Source organism: Thunnus albacares, chromosome 14 (genome assembly GCF_914725855.1).
Source record: "Thunnus albacares chromosome 14, fThuAlb1.1, whole genome shotgun sequence".
Taxonomy (NCBI): Eukaryota; Metazoa; Chordata; class Actinopteri; order Scombriformes; family Scombridae; genus Thunnus; species Thunnus albacares.
In genome coordinates, this window is record NC_058119.1 from 30,365,722 (window position 1) to 30,393,087 (window position 27,366).

Here is a 27,366-nt window from a genome sequence, read left to right on the forward strand (position 1 = left end):
AAAATTGTTAAAATTATTATTTGATCTTCATAATAATAGCCAATTAAGTTTCTGTCGATTGACAAGTTGTTGTATCTTAAATATAGTTACTGATTGATGTCTAAAAATCCAAATGTAGAACCTGCTTTAACCTCGACATAAAAAAGATCATTAAACCTGCTGATCATCAAATCAGTGCTCACTGGGCTGTGTACAGTAAGGAATATCATACCTTTGTATTTACACAAAAACACATGAAAATACACAAGAGAGACACAAAAGTTAGTGTGAGTTATAATCAAGGAAGCCACAGAAGAGAACAGGAAAGAAGCCTGACGTCACAGAGAGACGCAGAAAAGCCAAAATTCACCTTAAAGAACGATCAGCAGATTTTAAAGAAAAAGCTCCAACAAAGATGAGCAAAAGATGTGACAGCTGGACTTTCATCCTTCAGAACCAGTTAGGATTCAGCATGTTAGTCAGATGATGACGTTACGTTTTGCCTGCCGGGGGGTTATGCTAAAAAGAAATCCACTCATGATACTGCGAGGAGCTTTAGATAAAGATGCCTCTGTTTAATGGCGGATGATGTGTTACGTAGCGTATAATCAGGCGATTGAAACGCTGGCAGCAGGTGAACTTTAGCGTCGGCTCCCTGCAGGTGTTGGTACCTGGAGACCGTAGCTTTGTGATGGAAGCTGTAGCCAGACTGTCGCTTCAGGCTGCAGGTGTAGAAACAACAACAGCAGAGGTCACCATGACGATGTGCAACCTGTGGGGTCACCTGTACCTGCAGGCTGCCCACTGCTACATGTACAGAACTGCTGGTGATGCTTCAGTGGAATCTTTTCTCACCACAACTGCCTTGTTTGGATTTTAGCTGGTGAAGAAAGTGGAACATCTAGCAGCTAAAGAGTTAGATATTTCCCTCATGAGCTGGTAGAGACCAAACCAGAGATATAAGGAGAGTGAATATTGGACTTACATTCATCAGGTGAACACAAACATGTTGCTCTGTGTCTGCTGTTCGCTAATATCTACACATGACTTTATAAGCTGATAACATGTCAGATGTGTTTACAGCTTGTTCAGCTGCAAACTAGTGAAAAGATAATATTTAAATTAAGCTTTAACCAAACTGAAACTATAAAGGACCAAGAATAGAACCTTGAGGAACATTGACATTATCAGTGGGATGATTATGTAGCCACATCTACTTTATAAGGTGATATAATATGTCTGATGTTGTGTTTTGAGCTGTTTCTGCAGCCTCCAAAGTGACCAAAAACCATTAATAAAACTTTAAGTCTGATATGTTGTATTTTAGAATATATGTAGCCAGTTGTCATTAGACCTACTGTACATCTGAACCTTAACGAAGTTGTTTTTAGTAAACTCAACCAAACCTGAACTAGGTGTCAGATGAGAAAACACTCCTATAATTTGGTAATTCGTGACATTTTTGAAGGTGTTATCAAACTGTTTTGTTGTGTGTTACATGTTAGCATGTGAACTGAAAATATAAAGGATCACAAATAGAACCCTGAGGAACCCCACAAGTAATTATTGACTCTGTTAATGGGATGATCATGTTGCTGTGTGCCTGCCTGATGTGGAAGTAAGCAGCTGTGTGCTAACATATTAGCCACAACTTCTTTATAAGCTCATAAGATGTCTGAAGTTGGATTTTCATCTTGTTGCGTTGCCCCCAAGTGGCAAAGAAACTCGATAATGCAGGTTTAAACACAGGAATTCACCTAAAATATGCTAATAAAGTATATCTCACTTAGTACACCATCAGCACATCATGAGCCTACAATAAAACAAACAAGTTCAACATATAGTTCAGCACCGTTCAGCAGACATCCTGGGAGTCCTTGATGACGGACTTTACAAGCAGGACTTGAACACAACACATCTCTAATAGCCAAAATCTCGGATTCCAGATCAAAACCAAAATCCCACAAACACAAACGAGTGAAGCACAACTTTATATCACAGTCGACAACAACAACAACAGTCAGTCATCCTACGGAGAGCCAAGAGGTTCATATTTCCTGCTGACCTCACAAACAGACCCAGTCACATCAAATCCCAGAATCCTCAGCACACACACGATTATATGATTTTAACACTGTGAATGAAAATCAAGTCAATTTATTTGCATCCCCAATATTGGTTAATAAATAATAACAGTTTTGTCCACGATGCAACGCACAATGTTTTGAAAATGACATGCAATCAGTTTTCAGTTCTTCAAGTCAACAACACATGTATCTGCTGAATAAAGGGAGCAGCAAACAGGAAAACATCCCAACAACTGTCTGCAAAGCTTAAAGCAGAGCAACACACTTACTGTAATATAGTTTAGATTTTGGGCAGTTAAAAATCAAACTCTTGGCTTCTTCTTTCTTCCCAGGTTTCTCTGCATGTTGTATAACTTGTAATATTAGTGAGACTTTTAGATTTATGAAGGTTTTAACGCCACAGGTAGCAGGATTTAGAGCATCATGGGACAATAAAACTCTGCTTCCGTCTCTGTGACTCAGCTGCAGCTCATAAGATCAGAAAAAAAAAAATCATATTTGTGCCCAGATCTGCTGCACAGCTGATTGGTTACCTGTGAGAGGCGGGGTCAGAAGATAAGGGGGAGGGGTCCAGAGGCTGCACGGCAGCGGCAGGGGCGGAGCCAGCAGAGGCTGGAGCATGCTCAGTAGGGCTACAGCACAGGAAGGGTTAGGAGCAACAGAGAGAGAGAGAGAGGAAGAGAGCCATTCTGGGCTGAAATCACAAATATATAGTATGCATTTATATATTAATACATGCAGTTTGACCAGTCTGCATACTATATATATATATATTTATGCTGCATATACAAAGATCAGATTAGTTAAAGCCTGGAAAAGAAGAAGATCATGAGGCTTGTTATTGGTGTCATGCAAAAATCAAAATGCTTGATATTGCTCAGGTTGATGCGAAGACGTCGATAAAATGTTTTATTTTTCTTTATTTGACACCGAAATTATTATTTCAACAACTTGTTTTAAGATTTTTTTTTAAATTTTATTTCAATCAGGTGTCATTTTCTTTGATTGTAGTGAAGTTATTCTTTCTTCTGTCGAGACTCAAGACACTCGTGTTTAGAAAACGTATGAACATCATTATATATCGTATGAGACGCTTCGACGAGAAGGCGACATGATGCTCATAAAAATTTATTTTGTGCCGACGTTTTAATATCTTGAGTCATCAGGTTGACCAGATGGCAGCTTTTGAAAATGTCGTTGCTGCTTTAAATGAATCCTGTTGGGAACATCAGCTCAGGGTGTGTGAGTGTGTTTCTCTGGAAAATTCCTTAAACATGTCGAAATGGAAACAGGTTGAAAGATGTTATTGCACTTGCAGGTTTTTTGACTGAAGAAAACAAGAATTTTAGGACTCAATAAACGGATAAAAACAACTTGATGAGATGCAGATTTTTGCAACGAACGCTGCAATTTACCTGTTTTGGGGCAAAAAATGTGCTGTCGGGCCCCTGATGTCTGCAAATTCCATCTAGTCAGACTGAAGACGACAGTTTGCACAATATAAACTGAAATCACAAGGAAGTTTCCACAGTTTCAACACTGATCGTGGGAACTAAACAGCTCTGCTTTTTGAAAAAATGTGAAATCAAATTAAGAAAACTAAGAACATTTAAACCATTTCCGAAAAAAAAATCAACTTCTTTCAACAATTTCCTCGAATTTGGTGTCAATTTTTCTGTTTTTCTTCCTGATTGTTTCCTGTTTCAACATCATCATGACTCGACGGGGGAATCTTTTATCGTCATGTTTTTGAAACCTGTGAGTCACATCTGAGCCGCTTCCTTCCGGGATGATTTAAAAGACAAACCCCCCCCCCAGAAACCACAGTCTCTTTATTGGCGGATAAAAGCTTGACCTCTGCTTCTATTGATTCATGTTGAGTCATTGGACGGCTGATAGAGACTGACGAGAGTCGAGGGCGGGCTGGAGGTTTGTGTGTGTGTGTGTGTGTGTGTGTGTGTGTGTGTGTGGTGGGGGGGGGGGTTATCTAGTTGTATTTCAGTCCAAACAGGCGGGGAGGGGGGGGCAGCAGGGATCGATTGTGCATAATGGAGGGATGATTAAATAAGTGCGTGGAGAAGAGAAAGCTCCATCCATCAGTGTTGAGGCAGGCGGGGGGGGGGGGGGGGGGGGGGGGGGGGGGGGGGGGGGTTAAAAGGTTTGTTCGTCCTCTCAGAGACGACGCTGCACACCTCCACACTCAGTGAATATACAGTGTCTGTTACTCAGCGTCGACTGAAGATGCGATTTCAAACGACCTGTTGGGGGGAAACAGTTCAACAACAAGGAAACAAACAGCAGAAATGAGACTGAAGACAGAACTGAGACATCTTCACCCCCCCAGCAGGCACAATGTCAAACTGGTATAATAGTGTTTTTTGTCTGTATGTCTGTAGGACACATAGAGAGTCATTGTGCAATATGATAAAAGTTTTGGAGATACAGTATACTTCCCATACATAGCAGGATGTAAACAGGAAGTAGAACATCGCCATGGATTCAGCGAGTTGAGCTGTGAGCTACAACTTGAGCCGTTTACATAAAAGCTGGTAAACTCTTCAAGTAAAGGCGTGGACTGACCGTCCACCTCAAGGTGTCGTTATCAGTCTTTACAGCTTGAGCACCTGCTGTGGACGTTAGTATGAACACAGACTATCTCAGTGCAACCTGTTCCCTTTATTTCATGACGAAATATAACAAAATAATAAAGGAAAAGGAGGGAACGACACCACACAAATACTTTGAACATAAAGGGGGGAAGAGGACTGAGTGCTGAGTGTAAGGGATCGATGGATCCAGTGTCTCCTGTAAAACCAGTTGCAGTGTAACTGGTGGATAGACACTGGCATAAAGTCCCCTGCACCTGGAGCTGCAGGTTGTTACGCTTCACTCAGTGATTGTCAGTCTCCATTAAAACGAAAGATTCTCAGGCAGGTTTATTCATCAGATATCATGATATCTCTGGGATGTGTAAGTCATAATGAATCTTGTTTGTGTTGTTGTTTGTATGTTTTAAGGGTTTTGAAGGGTTTCAGGATGTAAAACTGTATAAAACTGTAGTTTCAGTCTAGTTATTCAGTCTGATACTCATAAGAAAAAGCTCTGTTTGGATACTGTGACCTCTTTCATATTAGTTTACTGTTATGTTGCTGATTCGGGAATGAAAATGTATTAATTTCTTCCTGTAATGTTGTTCCAGATCTGCTCATGTACAGTAAATGTAAATATATATAACGGGAATGCAGGACTATGCTCCTCATAATGGAGACTTACTTTCCTGTTATTGTTCCCCTGGTTATAATCACAAGCAGACCAAACTGCTCCAGGATGCTCTTTAATCAATCAATACCAACATTTATCAATACAAAGACGACTAATAAGGCGGCGCGGGGCGTCTGTGTGGTCTCCTGTCAGAAACAGCTGCTGATTGTCTCCTTCTTAGTTTTCCGACCACGTTTCTTTGACTATGAGAGGAAACGTCGTGAGAATGAAACACGAACGTCTTCAGAATATTAATCTGATCTTTCATGTTGTGTTTCTTCTTTCTTTAAAACGTTAACAATAGTTTTTGCATCTTTTGTTTATTAAAACTTGAAGTGAACACTTTTATTTATTTATTTGTTACAGGATGTTATTTCTATCATGTCCTGATTATAAAATATATTAAACAATATTATTAATATTAATTTGTGTTGGTGTCACAGAGGTGAGAAAAAAAAAGTCCTATTATTGATCAACCAAATAATTTGATTATTTAACCAAAATACAATGAACTCTGTTTTGTTTTTTTGTTTATTATTATTGTTGCTCTGATATTTTATATTTCTGCATCTGATTTATATTTGTGCTGCCATATTATAAACCAGATATCTGTTAACAAAACTACACATTCATGAGAGAAATATTTAAAAAAACATTTAAAAAAAAGGAAGTTTAGTATTTATTTTATTTCTTTCTAACTATTTATTGTGTACTTTACTTTGTTATTTAACAATTGTGTTCATTTGTTGTCTTGTTTGTTTATGTTTATTAATTGTTATAACTGTTTATTATCTCTCTTGAAACAGAGATTTTAATCTGAATGAGACTTTTTATCCTGTTAAATAAATGAAGAATAATAATTTGTGTTCTGAATGTTTATGTTTGCTGCAGTATTTGTTTGTTTACTCCTCATGTGTCTCGTCTGTTTACTGAGAGTCACGGTTGTAAACATGGAACTCAACCGATCCGACTGCTCCCCCTGCTGGTGGAACCGGCTCATAACACCAGACGACAGGTGAACATGAACCTGACGTGATGCTGCTGCTGTTCAGCAGGTGTTTGGGAGCAGTGAGCTGCGTTGCTATGACGACGGACTGCAGTGAACTGGTCTCTGCTGCTCCTCACAGACAGAAGCTTATTTTTAGTTTCTATTTGACTCTTTTTAATTGTAATTAAATGTATTTTTATTTTGCCTTTTGTTGCTTTTACATTTTGTCTTGATGACTTTTATATTTGATTTAAATAAAACTGTCCTGATGACGTCACTCGAGTCAGCAGCCGTGTTGATTGAACATTTTATATCATTTTGGAAACATGTCCTCTAAATTGGATTACATTATATATATATATATATATATATATATATTTATAAATGTTTTAACTGTAACTCACCATCACTCTGAGTCTTTTTAACAATGTTTTAAACTTTTAAATATTTCTGATATTTTGTAAATGATTGTTTTGTGGATGAATTGTAATTGTTTTATACGTCAAAAAGACAAACAAGTAAATAAAAAAGAAGACGACAAGATTTAAAAGTAAAAAAAAAAAATCTGAGGGTGTGATGTCAGAGAGAGGTGAGGATGAGTTGCATTGTGGGTAATGTAGGCGGCAGGTTTTGACAAAGGAAGATTGATTTGGCTCCTTTTTCTTTTTTAAACACTGTCAACTGTGAGTTCGGTGCTAAATCTGTGCAGGAAGAAAATAAAATATAAAAAATAAACCAACTCAAATTTAGTTTAGACGACAAAAGAATTAATTTAACCAAAAGCTGCTGACTGCTGAGAAAAGTTCATTAAATCAGGATATTTTTCTGTCATTCAGACATGAAATGAAACGTACAGATTACTGAACTGGGTTTACTGGAACTTAGTTATTTATTGACATGAGGACTGTGTGGAACCAGCTCATCATAAACCTCAGTTTGTGTGTAAAGTCTCGTTTTAGTAATTTAAGATCATATTTTGTTTTGTTTTTTCTGTGAAATGTAAAGTTTCAGGTCAGATATGTCGACTATATTTAATATGACCTCAGATATTAACGAGCTGATGTTTGTCAGCTGCAGACGTTTATCTCTTCATATCAACCAGTCTGTGACGTTATAACGCAGCAGCAGCAGCAGCTGATGATGGTTTTCTGTCTTCTGTTGTGTTTTAGCAACATTTGACTTCACAGTTTGGTTTAAATTAAATTAAATTATCCTGCTGTTACTATGGTTACAGCTCTCAAGATCATTTGAGCTTCATGTATGAAGACGTTCAGACGATCTGCTGGTTCGAGGTGTTTCGGGGGGGTCGAGGTGAGGGGGCGGGGCGATGTGTTGAGGGGGCAGGTGAGGAGCTGGGGGGGGGCGAGGGGGGGGTCAGCAGCTGTCTACCTCAACTCTGCTGCCTACCTGCTCCTCCTCAGCACCTCCTCCTCCTCCTCCTCCTCCGGTACTGTGAGAGACAGAGAGAGAACACAGGAAGGAAGAGTCACAAACAGGTTTTTCACTTTAAAGTTTAAATATGAGGTTGAAAATATCTGTGAGACCAGACGAGTAAAAGTGTTGATGAGAAGCTCAAACTAAAATCGATCACATTGGACGATGTTACGTTCAGCAGCTTTTATGTTTTCTGAACACGTCGAGCTGAAAATATTCAACTGAACAGTCGAAATGTTGTTTAATCTCATGAAGATCCGACTGGGATCCAAACGTCCAATCAGATCAGTCGGTGTCAGCGTGTAGACGTTACTCTTTTAATGGATGAAGTTTTTGCTCGTTATTACAGTCTAATTATTACTAAAAGATAATTATGAAGTAGTCTATTAACAGGAAGATGCTTCTCAAAAAGCTCGAGTGTGATTTTGCTTGATGAGCTTCAGTCGTTTAAGAGCCTACAAACATATTCTCATTAATGATAAATGCGGACAGGAAACTTACAGGAGTCGGTTCCGGTCATGTGGGCCAGCGCCTGGAAGGACTTGGACTGCATGTTGGCGCTGCGGCGACCCCATTCACCCGGGTCCTGGTCCTTCTCTGCACTCTGGACGGCCTGATAGACCGGAGAGTCTACAAGACCATCTTTAACTGGGACAGTACTGCAACCAACAGACAGAGGGCACCACACACACCCCCACGCCCCCCCCCAAAAAAAACCAACTGAGTCAACAGTGACACACTGAAGCTGGAGGATGAGGAGGAGCTGAGAGGATCTTACAGGAACTGAAAGATTTTGGTTGAAGAAGATAAAACTGCTGCCTTTTTTTTTTTGATGTCTAAACAAGAAACACGAGCTGATTGATTGACAGCGAAACCTTCAAGTGATCAGAAAGGACTGAAAGCTTTCTACGACATTTCTCATGTTAGATTAAAACTTTTGTTAGAAACAGAATGAACAAACCACCAGAAGAAGGAGAGAAGAGCTCAGAACATTCAGCTGTTCAAACCTCGTTTCCTTCTGTCTTTGTGTCTGATTTTTTTAAATTGTTTTTAACGACGTCGTCGTCACTTTAACGCAAGAAAACAGAAGACAAATGAAATCATCTTTGTTGGGTTTTTATTCTGACATCGTCCTTGAGGAGAGAGAGAGGGAGAGACGGAGGAGTGTAATTGGTTTTTTCAGGCGCGGCCGGTCGGTTTTTGTTCAGGATAACGTTTCAATTAGAGCGGCTTTATCAGGGAATAAAAATAGAGCTGCTGAAATGAAGGACGGGTGTGAAGATGTTTGGAGCAAATAATATCTGGGAGGGAAAAACAAGAGCAAGTTTTCTCATGCACACACACACACACACACACACACACACACACCGAGCAGCAGCAGCAGCAGCAGAAACTCTCAATTTTCCAGCAGGATGGAAAATTAATTGTTAGTATAATCTGGGAGGTTGTTGGAGAAGAGGAATACATAACGGTTGCCATAACAACACAGAAACAAACGACAGGTTTGTTTGCCTTCAATGACAAAAGGAGAAGATCAGAAAAACCCGACAGATGAACAGAGAGCTTGATGGTGGGAAAAGATAGTGAAGGTCAAAGGTCGTGTTCAACAGGAAGTGACACGTCTTACTGTCTGCTGATGTTTACTGCAGAGTTCGTTTCCTCTGCTGCGTTATCGCATCATACATAAAAAATAGGAAATCTGTGGGATGAGACGAGGGTTTGAATGACATTTTTCTTTAAATGAACTCAAATTCATGTTTATTTTCATATTAAATCAGATTCTGGTCAACATGTCCGTTCACAGACTGAAGACTGAATGTTTGTCTTTTGCATCAGTATTTGATCATTTGTGGGAGAATACAGGGATGAACAATCACTCCCCACAAGTTAACAAATCATTTTTACAACTTATTTTTTCTTTAACCTTAAATTCATGTCTTTTGAATAGTGTGTCAGTATTTGGTCATATTTAGTTACCACTAAACAAATATTTAATCTTTGAATGAGCTTAAACCTGCCAGAGAGAGTTTCTCACCTCCCACAAGTTATGACTTTGAACTTCATTTGAATTTTAATGAGTTATTTCTTTAAACTGAGTCAAATGTTCCTGTTTTGCATCAGTATTTGGTCATTTTGAGGCTTCAGACGAGAGACTTTAATATCTCTTTTAATGAATTCAGATATACATGAAGTTACCGTTTAATTGGGATTTTAAATTCATTTTTCTTTAAAATGACTTAGATTGAAGTGTTTTACATAGCAGGTCAGAATGAATCAGTGAGTCCATTTATTACTTTACTCAAACTGGTTTACAGCCATCATATGAACTGGTGACATATTTTCCAGTTGCTGACTCAGTTGTGCATCGTAGCTTGTTATTAACATGCAGACTGTGTTGAGATGTTGTTATTTACAGATTGTGCCTCTAATCTGAAATATGGATGAAAGTTCAGAATCCAGTGAATGAATCTCAGGTTTGTCTGAACAGGATGAATCTGAGGTGTAACTGCTCACAAACTCCATCAGTCACTGAGCAGATGAAACCAACGTGAACACAAACACCACCGACTGTAAACCAACAACAACAAACCAACAAACCTGCAACACCGTCAACCTCCAAAACAGCCTCGTACGACCGACACGCTGCAGCACAATCAACCCTCACAAATCACCGAGACCTGACTTTAAACTTCAACTGACACTCAGAGAGAAGCTTCAACACAGTCGGACAGAAACTCAGAGCTGATACGAGACAGACTGAAGATTAAAAGGAAGGAGGAAGATTAAAGGAGGAAGAGGAGGAGGAGGAGGAGGAGGAGGAGGAAGGAGAGTGTATTTGGGATTAACTACTGTATCTACATCCTGCAACAACGAGGAAGAGTGAAGAGAGAACACAGAGGAGTCCAGACAGCAGGATGAAGATGAGAGGAGGAGGAGGAGGAGGAGGAGGAAACAGGACTACACAGGGAGAGAGAGAGAGAGAGAGAGAGAGAGAGAGAGAGAGAGGAGGAAAGAGAAGCTGAATCCAAACGTTTAAACTCGTCATGGATGCATTGAAAGTAAAACCTTCTGCTGACGTCCGCAGGACCAAACATCTGTCTGTTATCATCTGCACAGCTGGATGTTTATGTGGGTCTGAAGTGTTCATGCTCATGTAAAGTTTTATTGTTTATCATAAACTGAATATAAATCTACATATCGACGGCCGAAGCACAAAACCTCCCGTCTGCAGAACGTTCTGATTGGCGGATTTCATTTTTGGATGATGAGAACGAGGAAGGTTTTGCTCATATTCAGTCTGTCTGCGAGATAATCAAGATAATCAAGATAATCAAGATAATCAAGATAATCAAGATAATCCCGCCCTTCATTGTGAGGGAAAAGTCACATGACAAAACAAAAACACAACACAGAGTCGCTGAGTGTGTAGAGAGGCTGCAGCACGAATCACTGAACCTTCATCTCCAGCAGACGAGGAAGCAAATACACTGAATTTAAGGAACCCGAGTTTACTACAATGTAGTAACTGTTACATTTACTACATCTTTTTAATTTAATTTTAATTATTAACTTAATTTAGAGCATCGTTTTGTAGAAACTCTTCCAACTTGCACCAAGTGCAAAAGCTCCTATCTGCGAGGCATTAATATCTATAACACATAATATAATAATATATCCAAAAACAGTGTATTATGTGTTGAGTGTCCTTAACAAATAGCATTCTGCAAGAAAACAAGTTTTTTTTTAGTTTTCTCAAGCTCAGCTGACTGTACTCAGTGTCTCGTACAGACGTCTCTATGGATCAATATCAGGGCTGATCTGAGTATCAATAATAATTCTGATCAAATGTGGATCTTTTCTGTTTTCTCTTGCGTTTTGTCCTCCTCAGCCTTCGTGATCAGAGTGAGACGTCGTGTCTCTAGAGGATCTAAACTCTGATTCACATCGGATCAATAATTTAAGCTCAATAAATGCTTTTCGATCAGTATTAGGATAAAGTAGCTTGTAATGTAATCGTCTACAGCTGTTACTTTAATGTCTCAGATACATATTTATTCAACATTTAGATAAATATTCTGTAAATATCAGCTCGGACTGTTTTTAAAGGACCATTAAAAATCAAAAATGTAAAAATCGACCTGCAACTAACGATTATTTTTATTATCAATTAATCTACAGATTATTTTCTTGATGCATTGAATAGTTACTTTCTCTATAAAATGTTGAAAATATCGGTGACCTCTTCTAATTCATTGTTTTTTTTATGATCAACAGTGTAAAAATAATATTTTTATTACTGTTCTATATGATAAAGAAAAGCAGTAAATTTAAACAGTCCATCTGATATTTATGCTCGAAAAGTAACTGAAACGATTATTCTATTTTCAAAACAGATGCTAATTAATTTTCTCCTGATTGACTAAACGACTAATCGACTGATCGTCAGTGAACGTGTCACGGTGAGTCGATGATGGATCATCTGAAGTCTGGACGTGTGGATTCAGCCAGAGAGAAGATGGAGAGACGGTGAGGAGGAAGAAACAAAAGGAGGAAAAACAACGGACGAGAAAAAAAAAGACGAACAGAGGAAGAGGAAGAGTGAAGATGAGGACGATGAGGCGTCTCACCCGGCTTCGGGCCCTTTGCCCTGCGTTTGTCCTGCGATGGCGTCCATGATGGCGTCCTGCGAGTACATGCTGATGGGCGTGTTGTACTGGGCGTGGATGATGGTGGCCTTGCCTCCCGGGCCCGTCACCTCTATGGGCTTATGGGTGGCGATGGCGGTGTCCTTCAGCACGCCGGGGTTGAAGCCGGCGCTGTTGGCGTCGTGAGAGACGACGTGGTGGCGGAAAAGGAAACAGAGGAAGAGAGAAGGAGGTGAAGGGGGGAGGTGAAGGGGAGGTAGAGGAGGACAGATAGTTGGAGGAGGAGGTGGAGGACGAGGGGAACAATAAGGCGGGGGTGTTGCTGACGACACAGTTTGTGTTATAAAGAAGAAGAAACACTCAGTCGTGCTCACAGCAAACAGACCAGCGAGCTGAAAAACACCAGACTTTCCATCAGACTTCAGTTCCTGTCGGAGCGGAAAAGCTCCAGAAACAGAAAGTAGCATCACAAGGAAATAAATCTGTTCTCTGGAAACTGATGTGATGCTTTTTAGCAGCTGTTAAAAGATGATTCCTGTTGTTAAATCGGGTCAATTTTCCATTTCAGAGCTGCAACTAACAGTTATGGTCAAGACTGATTCGTCTGACGTCGGGCTGGGCGATATGGACAAAACGCTAATCTCCCTTCATGATTTTAATTAATTTTTTGTTTGTCTGCAAAATGCAGGATTGAAACAAAATAATAAAGCAGCACATCCAGTTTAACAATCTGCTGCTGTCTGTGTTTCTTTACATCAGTCTGATATCTGCAGGCTGCTGCTAGCTAGCGTTAGCATTAGCATTAGCTACCTGCAGGTAGAGACAATCAGGAAACTGTCGAGTCGACTCCCAAACTGAGAGCACAGATCAGTGTCGGAGTTATTTTCAGTCTGTCTGTGTCGTAGATGCAACATGTAGTGAAACTAATCACGTCACAGTTTATGGTCATGACTCAAAAACGGCTAATGTAGCAGCTAGCATATTTAATTTCTGACCAAAAATAAGCTTTTTGTTCTCAATTTTATGATTTAGACTTTTTATACATCATGCAAAAATGAAAATTCAAATTAATAGAAATAATTTGAGATATCACCCAGCCCTGGTCTGACGATATTCGATCGATTAATCAATGAATCGTCTGCTCAACAAAATGCTAGAAAATAGTGAAAAATCCAAGGTGATGTCTTCAAACGTCTTGTTTTGTCCGACCAACAGTCCAAAACCTAAAGATATTCAGTTTACTGTCATCCTCACACTGGAGAAGCTGGATCCAACGACCTTTCAGCATTTTTACAAGAAATAATGATTTAAATGATTAATTGATTATCAAAATAGTTGTCCTTTATGACTGCGGAGATCCAGTTAGAGATGAAACATCAAGCTCATGCTTCAAACACCATCAACATGCTTCCACCATGAAATGTCAACAGCTCAGTCTAACAGGAGAAACGTGTCAAAGTGTGACCTTCACTTTCACGACAGAGACGCCAGAAGACGTAACGTAGATGATCATATCAGAGCAGAAACTAGATTTAATCAATTATATTCAGCATGTTGTTTCTCTACTCTAACATATAAATGAAGCATCAGAGGACGCATGCAGAGACAATCAACACACCACAACACCAGAAGAGCTAAACGACATTCACAAAAACCTGGAGGAGGTTTTGACGGCTAATTAACTGCTTTACTTCATTAGCTGGAGACTCATCTGTGTCTTTAGTTTAAGGAGAAGAAGAAGACGACACATAGCAAACCACAACGATGCAGGTTCACACACAAACCAGGCGATCGTCCCCTAACCTTAACCCTAATCTTATTATTGTTGCCATGACGATGAAGGTGGCCTAACTTTAAGGAAGTAGTAACTTTAACCCACACCATATGTTCCTCTAACCTTAACAAAATGATCATTTTAATCCAAACCATCATCTTTCAACCAAACCAGACAGATGATGGAGACGCCAGATAAGAAAACGCTGCTATGTGTCATTCTGGAGTCACATGATCAAACCACAGATCAGCTGGTTTAATTTAGAGGATTCGTTGGTTTGACACAGAAAACAGAAAAGTTTAGACAATCTGACTGCAAGTGAAGCAGCTACAGACCAACCAGTTCATCAGTGTTTTATGGTAAAAGAAGAAAGAAGAACATTGATAATCACAAAAACATTTAAAGATTTTAGAAGAGCAGACTAGTGTCTGCCTCACAAATCCAATTGAATATTTGCTTTTGTTGATTTTCTCTTCCTGTTGCAGCTGCACACAGTATTGATGCTGCAGTAACATTTCAATTAAAATAAAGTAAAACCAGCGACGCAAGAAACATAAGCTGCATCTCAGACTCTCTTTGATTGTTCCCTGTAATATTTTGTATAATATTTAGAACAAGATCTGTGTCGACAGCTTCTCTTCATCACCAGAGTTTCACCTGCAGAACATCACTGAAAGAGTCACAAAGTCACTGAAAACACTAAACTTAGACAGCCGTGTGTTTCAGTCGGGTGGTTTTGCTTCTGTGCTGTGATTGAGTGATGATGTCGATATCGCTGTTTTCACTCAGGAGCGTCTGTCTTACACAGAACTACTCTCTGGAGACTGAAAACATGATGCTGTTATTAGTCGTTAGAGCCGTTTCTAATCAAACTAACGTGACCAAACTCTTCATGATGAAGGAACATGTGACCCGGTGCAGCCGTGTGACTCACTAATTTAATAGTTTCTGGACAACAACGGAGGAATAAGATAATCAGGCTTTAGATAAACACACAATACTTGTTAGTAGATCAGTTCGTTGTTGGTTTGGATCCAAAAAAGAAAGAAAAAGCTTTAAGTAGGAAACAACAGGGATCTTAATTTGTATGAACACTACTAACAATAACACTCCCACTATTCCCACCAGGGTCTTATTCATTTATGGTTTTCACCCAGTAATAGGTTTTCTATTATTGGGCGATGATGCATTGATGGTTAAAAAAGCTGACAGGCTTTAATAAAACACTCCGCAACAGGAAACATGATGACACACAGTCCAGCCAACATCAGCCACAGTACCAAACCATGCCTTTAAATGTCCAAACAACAAACACACATCCGGGATGCATTCAGCAGGAGAAGAAGATACTAACTTGGGAGCAGCGGGGCCGAAAACCTTGTTTGACCAACAGCGAGGAGAAGAAAGAGAGAGAGAGAGAGAGAGAGAAGATAAAGTCATTAGAGATCACTTTCAGTTTGTTTATGCAGCTGAAGGATGACGGGAAGAGGATCAGTAATCGCAGCAGCACAACACCTGCCAGGCTGCCGGATATAAAGAAATATAAAAGGTCAAAGTTCAACTCTAATATACTCCCACAGCCCTCTGGGCTGCAGAGCTGAAAGGAGATTCACGCTCGGGAAGAGAAATGAGGAGGGTGATGAACCAGCAACAAAGCAACAGGAAGTTAAGAGACAAAACAGGAAATGGAAAAGAAAAAAAAAAATCAGGTCAATAGTATCAATTATCCAGGAGATTGATGTGTTTATGGACCTCGTCTCCTAGAAATTATCTTCACATTCACCTAAATTGTTTCCCCAATTATGTTGTTATTACATTTATATGTCGCTCTGGACTCTGGAGGTCCCACCAGATTCAGGACTCAGGACCCAGGTTCACATCCTGAGTCCTGTGTGTGTTCAGGTTTAGACAATAAAAGCACGTTTTAGTGAAAGATGCTGCTGTAGCTTCTGTATTATAGTTTTATATGATTGATTCAACACTGAGTCCACATGTTGAACTTTAACAACACACTGAGATAAAAAACCTTCTTTTATTACATCACTGTTTTATTGTGTTTATGTAGTTTAATGGTTGATAGTGTATAAATGTGTATATAGTGTAAATACAGTCAGATGTGTAGCTCTCTATAGAACGTACTACAGTGTATCTACAGGAACGAGTCATAGAAACGCAGCAGGAAAGTTTTCAGTGGGTTTTTATTTCTGACAGCACGTCTTGTTTTTTGGTTGAATATAGATGTATTTCAGTATGAATACATGTTAGTGTTTGAACAGAAACTGAAGAGTTTTGGAAGTGAGGATGTAAACTATGAAGGCTGTAGTCACTGAACGCTTTCTGTGTGAAAACGATGCAAACGTGTCACAGTTTGATCCAGAATCGTTGCTGTTGAGTCGACTGTGTGATGAAGTTTTGAAGATGTGGATTCAGTATTGATCCCTGCAGGTTTCTACTAGCAGATATTGTGCTGCTTGTAACCTTTTGGTGGGAAAAAAAGCAACTAGTTATGTTGTCTCTGAACATTTAGGATCAACTTTTTTGCAAGTTGCAGTTTAGTTTTATATGGACGTGTTCTCTTGGAGACGGGAGTTGGGGACATTGAGGCGGCTCCACAGTCCTGCAGCGTTAATGTTCAGAGTAAGACCGTATGTGTGTGTGTGTGTCCAGAAGCTTCCTGACCTTTAACAGCAGCCAGACGAACCAACAGGTGTTTGGCTTCGTCACCGACACAGTAACCAAATCACAACTGAGGAAACGCCACAGGCATGCTGGGTAACAGAGTAACAGTCACATACTTCTCTCCCATCACAGCGGCTGTAATGCTGCGGCTAAAGTGGAAGTGTGTGTTTGGATCTGTTACAGGACTGTGTGTGTGTGTGTGTGTGTGTGTGTGTGTGTGTGTGTGTGTGTGTGTGCTATAAAGGACAGTAATGTATTTTTTGGATGCGCTCCCTCTTCACTTTAAGCCAACAGGGACACTGAATCCTCCCGCTCACTAACGCTCTCTGTCATCATCACTGAAACATCTCCATGATTCTGTCTGCAGGGGCGATGTGGTGATAATTCCAGCTGCAATGACTGACTCGCCGCTCCTCCTCGTCATTTAAATCCCATCCGGAGTGACGTCCTGGTATTTTAAAGTGGATCTCTGAGTTTATCAGCTCAGTGTGAAATTTGTCTTTTTGTAAATATACTCAGTTACCTTCCACCGCTGGTCAGCTACAGATAGATGCTGCTGCTCAGACAACTATCAGTGTTTAACACTGATTCTCTTTTGTATTTATGGAGGTTTTTATTGTTGATGGACATCAGAGATAATGATAGTTATCTCCAAGAAGGAGTTTTTGACTCTTCTTCACCTCACGCGGTATCTTTGCCTCACCTTCAACTCTCCGGCGCCCCTCTGGAGAGGCTTTGCTGAATGTCATTGGTCGTGTTCAGAATCACACACTAACGTACTATTCATACTAAGTATGACGCGCGTTCCAACTGCACATTATGTGGATTTTTTTGTATGTGAGAAATGCCTGACACTTCTGAGAATGCGTCCTGAGTTTACTGGATCTACTCAACTGCCCCAGAATGCATTGCGTCTCTTCTGACTGTGGAGAAGTCTAAAATAAATCACTTTATTAAGTTTTAATATTTTTTCAGGTCACCATAACTTAAAGTAACCATTTAGATTCCCAATATGTGATCAGTTTATCTGTTTAACGCCTGTTTGGAAATTTGCTGCAACGTTTTCAGAGATGTGAGACCAGTCATCAGTCATGTGATACAGTCACATGACTTCAGTGTGAAGAGTCTGCTAGTAAAGGATCATCATTTAATCATTGATTTAATAGGCAGGATGTATAACATGTTTATTACAGACCAGATCTGTCATCTCTTCAGTTAAAATGTCATCCAGAACCAGGAGTTTAATTATTTCCTTCCTGACTGAACGGATCCTGAATGGATTGTTTTCATATCTGACACAGTTATTGATCCACATCAAATATTCATCTGTTATTTGTTTTCTGTCTTTCCAAATTCAGATTTCAGCCAAAAGTTTTATTTTTGGGAGGTTTTAAGACACTGAATGTTCTGATACGCCACTTCTCTCCTTCTGTTCAGGGTCAAAGGTCGGAGTATAACAGATAACGTTGGAGGGATCTCAGAGGCCGAGCTGCTGTGGACGTCGTGATGATGTCACGGTTGTGGTTCGTGTTGATCCTCAGAGAACATCGAGTATTTCTTGTTGAACAGCAGCAGCTGCAGTGACTGTGTGGAAATATAACCAGAGACGCTGCACAGACGGAGGACTGGGCGGATGGATACACTGTTGTTCAACAAGAAATAGATCCAGCATGTAAACTCCTCCTAAAACAACAAACTTTGACATTTCTGTTTGGATTAAACGAGATGCAGCGTGTTAATTAATGAACTTTAGAGGTGTTGACTTCGGATATTGTTTCAGATGCTCAGACGACCAACGATGATGAAGGTCAGACAGCTAAGATGTTTTCGGTTGGTTTATTTCTGCTCTGCCTCTGAGAAACTCCCAACACTTCCTCCTCTGCTCGTTAACTCCTCGTTAAGCGCCTCGTTAAGGCCTCTTCTTCTTCTCTACATACCCCGCAGGCCGGCCCGCCTGAATCGCCGCCATCTCCCTCAGAGTCTCCTCTGAGTACAGGCCGATGGGGGAGTTATACTGCTTCCTCTGAGCGGGGCTGGCCGCTGCCTCTGCAGGCCCGGAGGAGGCACTGCAGGCCGACAGGCGGCCGTTCACCTGCGCTGACTGAGGCTTCAGGTGGGGGAGGGGGAGGAGACGGGGAGGGAGCAGAGAAACTATCAATATCTGATCAATATGTTTATTAGACAAATTCTAATCTACAAAATGTTGGAACAAGGTCCTATTAATATTTCTTAAAAAATTGATTGAAAATAAAAAAATAATTAATTTTTTTTTTTTATTTCATTATTTATTTATGTATCTATATTCTGTTTTATTTATTTATTTTGTGTATTTTAAATTATTTTAAAATTATAATATATAATATTTCTACAAATCGTTATTATTGAAAAAAAAAATCTAATGAATATGGAAGCCCAAAGTGTCAAAACAATGACTAGAACCGTTTCTTATATTATGAAAAATGAAATTATGAAATAAAACTTGACATGAAATAAAAATGATAAAAAAGTAAGTAAAGTAAATAAAAGCCACTTTATAAACAAAAAATGTCTATAATTAAATAAAAATGAAAAACCAATACAATGCTTTATTTGTTATTATGGAAATAAATGATATTAATAATATTTCATAATAATTAGTTGTAATTTAAGCATTTTACACAATATATTTATAAGATTATTAATTTAATTCTTATTAATATTATTTAATATTGAACACTTTGGACTTCCATAAATCACTGCCTTTATCTCTATATCAGGATATCGCCGACTATCACTTCCCTTAAAAATAAACCAAGTCCTATATTTGATTGTTGTTTGGTGAAAATCATCATATTTTCATTGATTATGGAAGATATTGATCATCTTCAGGTTCATGCAGCACCTTCGTAAAGGATCAGAGTTAAAACAGTTTTGATGAATCTGTTTTATTGTTTGGATCTGATGATGTTTCTCTAAAACCTGCCGGTTAGTTTCCTGCTGTGACCAGCAGGTGACAGCAGCTCTTCACCTCTCAGCCTCAGACAGACTCAGAGCTCACAGATAGTAAAAGTCTATATATGTGCTGATAAAAATGGAAGTGAATTAACAGAAGTAGTTCCCAAAAATAAAAAGCAACTACTCGGCTTAAAAAACATAAAACAGATTTACGTCGAATATCTGCAGGAGTGAGAGACGCTGCGGAGAAAAACAGGTCATCAATCAAATCAAAACATGAAAGCAGGCAGAAAAATGTGTTTAAAGTCTCAAATAAAACAGACGAAGGTTTAAAAGTTAATATTCAGTTAATATTTAAGTTCAATCAATCCATATATTTTTCCACCCGACTCTCCTGCTGTGGTTTTAGGATGAATTCTGCCATCAGTGAGGACTTAAAGTACTGATCGAATATCATGCTGTGATGCTGTGATCAATAACTAATAACAGCTGATCAGAGTGATCAGAGCAGGGATGATGTGGCTGCAGAGAGTTCAGTTACCTGCTGGTGAGGGATTATGGGAATAGTTGCTTCGATTCTCGGTGTCGACATCAGACGCTTCGACCTGCAGGAGGAAAGAAAAAGTTTAGTTAATGATCAGATCTGCGACGATAAATAAACTGACAGAAGATCAATCAATGTAATAAATGTTTTACTCGTTTTTTAAGCAAAAAATTGAGCTTCTAAAATGTGATGATTTAATTCTTGTCTGTGTTTTAAATGACAGGAAGCTGAATAATCGGACAAAATGAGACATTTGACAACATCACCTTTGACATTTTAGATAGAAAAACAACTTATTGATTAATAAAAAAGTGATCTACAGATTAAACATGAAAATAATCGTTAGCTGCAGCTCCGCTCCTGATTAACTTTCACATCAATAGAAGAAAAAAAAAGATGTTTAGTGACAGCGTGGGAGATATATAATATTAAAACAGATGACAGCCTATTTTACAGTCCGTCTAATTTATTATTATATTATTTATTACGTCCAGAAGAAACGAGGCCAAGCAGCATAAAAAACACACTTCTCTCTTTCTGACACGTATTCAGGTGAGCACAGATTCTGTTCTAAAATATCTTTATTATATTATGATATTTATGAACTCTGAGTGGCGGGGTACTGTTGCTCTGCTGATAACACTGTCAGTTATGTTGGCGAGCTAACGAGCTAAATAGAGATTGTAACTCTTGCCAGAAGCATCCTGGCAAGAATCAGATTCACATGTTATTAGTAATTGTGACAGAAATAAAGCAGGTGATGATGGTAGTTTGTGTAACGTAGTTTTATTTAGCAGAGGCAGAGATAACACTGTAGTTTACCTGTGTTATCTACTGTATGTCAACCTGCTAACGGTAGCGTTTGGATGTTTGGATACAAACACCTGAGATTGTTTGTTCTTATTTCCGTTCAAGCTTTCTTTTCATTTCAGCAACCGTGTTTTTGTAAATCCTCTTTTCCTGTTTCTTTTCCAGGAGTCGGATATCTGTGTGTTGGAGCTGGAGTCTGGAACGTGGTTAGCTTAGCTTAGCATAAAGACTGGAAGCAGAGGGAAAGAGCTAGCTTGGTTTTATGCAAAGTTTAAAAATAAACGTACCAACACCTTTAAAGCTCAGCAATTTAATTCATTGTTTAAGTCATTTTTTCATGGTTATTTTTATTCTTTAATTCAGTACATGCTCCCCAAATTTGCACAAAAACCCTCATAACCCTCTCCAAAATAATCCGCTTCTGATTATTATTATTATCTTTGTTAAGGGATAATAACTGTCAGCTTTTTGTTTTTATTCTCCTCAAATATCCTGATCCAGTGGCTGCTGAGTATCTGGTTTTAAATATAGAGGATTGTGTCCTGTAAAGAGAAGAAGAATCAAGGAGCAGTTTGTTGGTATTTTATCCATGAAATCCTTCAGTATGTGGGTCAGTGAGATGGAAATACTCTTTTCACTTATCAACAGAAGGAACACAGAATGAATTCATCTCTCTTATTCAGAACAACCACCTACACAATGAAGGCAGCGATGGAAAAACCTTCAAGTGTCCAGCGACAGATAGGATGAGATCAAAAGGTCAAAGGTCAGAGCACGCTATAAACTATAGAAAATGTCCCTGAGAGGCTCATGGTAGAGTACATACAGGACAGGAGAGGAAGTGAGACATGTTCAAGGTAAACTAGAAGAAAAGGTTGTAAAAGTAGGACACACGTAAACTACACGTAATGTAATCAATTCTGCCGTAATCGCAAGCATTCACACACTGACCTAAAAAAACAGAATAAGAGTCGGACGGAAGGAATTTATTCATCAGACAGTCGAGATGAGACATGAAAAGTGTAATAAACACAGTCTGGCTTCCTGCTACAGGTCACTGATTCAGACGGAAAATATCAAACTAAAAACAACATAATATATATATCATAGACTCATAAATGAAAGACTCCATTATGACAAATTAACAAACCTCCGGGGCTGTAAAATGAAGCCTGCAGTTCCTTGAACGACCACTTGAGGCTCCAACAGCGAGTCAATCCCCATAGACCTCCATGTTAAAATGTCCAACTTTACAGCAGAAATAAACATGTTTACAGTCTGGTACAAACAACGGTTTTGGTCTCTGTAGCTAATTTCCTCTTTCATGACAACTGTACGGGGGGGTGAATTTTTTTAAAACTCACTCGTTTAAATGTTATTAAGCCGTAAAGTTCTGCATAATGAAGGACATGGCTGCTTTGAGTGACAGGTCCGCCAGCCGCTAGGTGGCTTGTTTCAGCCATTCGGCCCGCCTCTTTACCCATTTTTGATTGGCTGGGAGTTAGGCAGAGTCACGTACTGCCAAGATGGCGACGGCTGGAGCGGCTCACTTTGAGCTTTAAAACCGCTCTTCAGAAACCAACTAGTGACGTCACGGTAACTACGTCCATATTTTTATACAGTATACAGTATAGAGGTGACCTGTAAGGCGTCACTGTTAACTGGTATCTATAAACACAGTGTGTGAACATCTCAAACCAGCGTACACGGGATTTTGATGCGATGAGGTCAAGTCAATTTTATTTGTATCGCCCAATATCACAAATCACAAATTTGTCTCGGGGAGTTTTACAGTCTGTACAACAACAAAACATCATCAGACCTTCGATTCAAAGGAGGAAAAACTTCCTGAAAAAAGGTGCAGATGAAATAAAAACTGAGAGAATCTTTGCCAATCAAAGGCGCCGTCATAAACATAACATCGATTAATTACTTCAATCATTCTTTTAATTTTCATTTTATTTTACTGTTAATATTCTTTTTGTTTTATCCTTAGTTGTGATATGATGATATGATGTATTAACGCTATAAATAAACAGCCTATAACGGACATGTGTGATGTCAGCTGTGCTTCTTTCCCGTTTGTTTCATCGACAGTTGTTCAGACAGGTGCAGCGGGCGGCGTATTGATATGAAAACAGCTGATTAAGGGCGTTTTCATCTATTAATAGCTGAGTCATGTCTATGCATTTCTTTATAAATCTGATGGAGAAGAACATATCTGCATATTTCTGTCTATACAGAGGTTTAAACATCTGGCCCTTGGTGTCGTTTTCCTCCTCAGTCGGTAGAAAGCGGGAGAGAGTGTGAACCCATTTCCACTTTTCATTCCCAGCATATCCAGATAAAACCCAGATGATGAGATTTAAGACACTTTCATTTATCATAAGACCACATGAACACGTTTCTGTCGCTCACATCACAAATCTGATTGCGATCTGTTTCATGAAATAAGGGTCGGTCCGACTCCGGTGCACTTATAAACTGATCTTCACATGTAAAAAATCAGTGGAGCGACCCTTTAAATCTTTTAGTAAGTTTGATTTTTAACGGTTCTGTCAGATCAGATCAGAAAACGCTGATGTGTGTGTTGTTCTCGGACGGCGATGAGAAGCTATTCTGTTGTTTCGTTTGGATAATTTATCGGACTGAGCTCTAAAATTGAGCCAGAAACCTCAGAAGTATTTGACAAAGTGAACCTACTGACTCTCACACATATATTACAGTCAATTTGTGCTGCAGGAACAGTAAAAAAAAAAAAAACTGTGACCCTGAAATGAAAAATGAAAGCTTGATTGTTCTCTCTGCTTTGTGTGATTTCTATGTCGCCCGTTTCATCAGCGGAGGCGGCGTGAAGGGTTAACAGAGGTCAAACAGATTCTATTATATTTGCTGCTTCACATCTATTCCCTGAGCTCCACCACAGGCCTCACCACCGTCCACTTCACACGGATGAAACAAACAAAAAAAGACAGCCTCCTCATCCTCATCCTCAGCCGAGCCGTCTTATCTTCTTCACCTGGAGGGTTCGTGGTTATGAGACTCTGCTCTGAGCTCGCTGTGGACCAACATTCATTTCCTCTCTGCGCTTATCAGATCTGCTGTCAGACACCTTCAGGCTATGAGGAGGAAGATTCGACTGTGTGACACCAAAACAGTCCGATGTCAACGTCTGCAGCAGCACATTATTTATTCCATCCACTGCTGATCATCCTCCATCAGTTCGTCATTGGAGACCGAGGACTGCTGTTCTTTCTTTCTTTATTATTACGCCACTTAAACCCTTAATTTGACCCCCTAAACGTGCTCAAAAACTCACCAAATTTGGCACGCACATCAGGTTTGGTGAAAAATTTGATAACATGTAAAAATTAACCCCTAAAGTGCCAAAATGTGCTCTCTAGCGCAACCTATGTAACTAAAATGGCCGCCACAGCCCGTAGGAATGTTGTAGAGAGAAAACTCAATTAATCGTCTCATCAAGACCTACAAATCATACGCCGACACCCCTGACCTAAATCCAACAGGAAGTCCGCAATCTCAATTTCAAAATAAGACTTTTTTGGACCCAATTTTGGACTCCAAACAAACGCTATCTCCCCCAAGGGTGTTAATGGTATCAGCTTCAAACTTTAATACATGACTTATGACACTATGCAAAAAAAAGTTGTTAAAAACTTTGTAATAACTTGAACGGTTTGGATTTTATAAGCCCTGAAAGTTGCAGTGCCACATCACACCTTACAATGTAAACCAATGGGGAGGCAATCTATGGGCATGAACTTTGTGTCAAACAGAGGCTTCTGACGTCTAAACTATAAGTCTGACCACTTTCAAACCTGTATCAATGGATTCGCCACGAAATTTCCTACTAAAATATGATTTTTAATGTCAGATTTGGCCAAACTCATGGGATTTATGAGGGTATTTCACAAGAAGCGTACTCTAAAATCCTCCTCTCCAACTGCTCCTGGTGATGTCACTCCCTCAGTGCTGTGAAACATTCCGCAATACACACTCATTATAAAATCACAGGAGGAGCAAGAAAAGACTTTAAAACTCACACTCTAATATCTCAAAAACAATAAAAGATAGAAAAAACATGTAAATTCAAGATTTGTAGGTCAAAGTCTCGTGACTCATTTAAAGTTCAAATGTAGTTTGTATCTTAAACTATGTGGAAGCAGTAAATGTTCAAAAAGGTGTGGGTTCACTCACACTCTCCATTCAAATATATGAGTATTTTTCTGTGTCCAGCTGCAGTTACTTATTGTCTCTACACACCTGACAGTACACATGTCAATCACACTTTCAAAATAAAAGCACACAACACTTGCAAGAAATATCCCTCATTTTTAAAAAGCAAAATGATCCCGATGGGCCAGAGTGTGAGGTCCCGACCAACGCTGCTCACAGCTTTGATTTCAATTCCTTCCTTCCAGGCCGCCAATCATTTTTCATTTCTACAGTATCATGTAAAGCCGCAGTGGCCGGACGGATGCCAGTCACATGACCCTCCACTTGCACCGTGGCTGTCCCTCCAGTTATGTCTTCTCCGCTCTGATCCTGAAGGCGACCATCAGCCATCACCTCCTCCTCGAGTCCCCCGAGAGCCTGAACCGTCCTAACGAGAGAGCGGTGACCTTTAAACGTCCATCTGACCGACCAATCGGCTGTCTGTCTGAGGTTCAGAGAGGTTCACGTTGTCTTTGTCGTCCCGTCGGGGGTAAACAGTTAAAAGTAGGGCAGGAGGAAACGTCACCGTGTCACCTTTTAAACCCATCGATGTTCACTGATCCAGCTAACCGCAGGGCTTTTATCCTGTCAGCTGCTTTTCTAACTAAACCTGGAAACATGCAAAATAATCTAGCGAGCTAATGATATGCTAACACGCCTGGTTAGTAGACATGCGGCTCACATTAGAGCATAAAATCCTTGAAACTGATTCTTACAATGTCAGTAAAAATGTTCTTTTTTAAATGTAATCTGGACGGTTTTAAGCACAACGCTGCTCAGTTACTGTATGTCGTCCTTGAATATCTGTGTGTTATCTGCTGTATGAAGAGTCTGTTTACCTTCAGCTGACCTTTTATCTGCAGATGGAGAGATTAGAGAAACGAGAGAGGACACATTTTCATCATATCTGTTCAGATGTGTGTGTGTGTGTTATTATGTGTGTGTTACTGCTGCTTCTTCTTTCTCTTTTTGCCTCTTTTTTTCCTGCACTTTAAATTAATTTAAGTTAAAGATATAACAGGTTAAAACATTAGTTTTATGATCCCGTGAAGAAAGCAGTTGCTGGATAACATAATATAATGTTTTTACTTTGTGCATTCAGACCAGGTCACACTTTACCAGAATTAAATAGTAAACTAATAAAACACTGACTGGTGGTTGTTTGTCAGGTTGCAGTTTACATCCACGTCCGTCCAGACTCATAATATTTATAGTGAAGACTTTTCCTTGTATGTGTTTGGCTTATAAATCTGATTGTGATAGAACACAGAGTCGTAGTGATGACAGTAGACGACGCTTCAGACCTGGATGTTGCTGCAGAGAAGCTACGGATTGTAAAAACGTGGACGTTTCACACGCAGAAGATCTAAACTATCACCAGTTTCAACGTGGACACAAAAGATTCACCAGTTCAGCATCTGAGTGTGAAATATGGACACAATCTCTCCTTCTGGTCCTGAGTTACGACGCTGAATAACGGCCAGAAAAGTGTTTTTACAGGATATTATGATGTCACAGCGAAGTTGACCTTTGACCTTTTGGATATTAAATGCCATCACTACATCATTTCATCCTGTTAGACATTTGTGTGAAACTTTGTCATAATTTCTGTATAAATTCTTGAGTTATGAGCTAAAAATGTGTTTTGTGACCTTTGACCTTTGACCACCAAAATCTAATCAGTTCATCCTTAAGTCCAAGTGGACGTTTGTGCCAAATTTGAAGAACAATTGAACATTTGTTTGTGGAAATTATTATTCAAAGCTGAGTGTTTTTATACGTCTCTGGAGCTGAACTTTAACTTTTTATTTTGAAGCATTATTTGCTTCCATTTTGGGGGATTTTAACTTCTTTTCTTATGTTTTTCTTTATGATCTTTGTTATTCACGTTAAATGAGTCAGTCCACTGCTGCGTCACAGTTAAAATAACTTCCTGATGGCCATTCTGCTCCTTGCCAATAATCTATTTACAGTGGTTTCATCTGTCGTTCCAG

General features: G+C 39.4%; 1 protein-coding gene and 1 long non-coding RNA gene across 8 annotated transcripts in view; one reads left to right on the forward strand and one right to left on the reverse strand.

Annotated features, from left to right (window-relative positions):
• Positions 1–27,366, reverse strand: part of LOC122996608 (LIM domain-binding protein 3-like) — a 93,495-nt gene that overhangs the window by 5,036 nt on the left and 61,093 nt on the right. The window contains exons 5-11 of one of the 7 annotated variants that reach the window (XM_044372171.1): positions 20,324–20,387; positions 15,524–15,546; positions 12,378–12,566; positions 8,251–8,408; positions 7,723–7,765; positions 2,600–2,698; positions 651–701 (exon numbers count right to left, since the gene is read on the reverse strand). In XM_044372171.1, the coding sequence (XP_044228106.1) occupies positions 651–701; positions 2,600–2,698; positions 7,723–7,765; positions 8,251–8,408; positions 12,378–12,566; positions 15,524–15,546; positions 20,324–20,387 (627 nt within the window). Of the gene's footprint in view, positions 1–650; positions 702–2,599; positions 2,699–7,722; positions 7,766–8,250; positions 8,409–12,377; positions 12,567–15,523; positions 15,547–18,785; positions 18,956–20,323; positions 20,388–27,366 lie in introns of all 7 variants that reach the window. The other 6 variants (XM_044372176.1, XM_044372174.1, XM_044372172.1 and 3 more) reach the window with 6 other exon arrangements.
• Positions 2,622–23,680, forward strand: LOC122996695. The gene is made up of 3 exons (XR_006407067.1): positions 2,622–3,611; positions 16,408–16,417; positions 23,671–23,680. It is a non-coding gene; the product is annotated as an uncharacterized LOC122996695 (long non-coding RNA).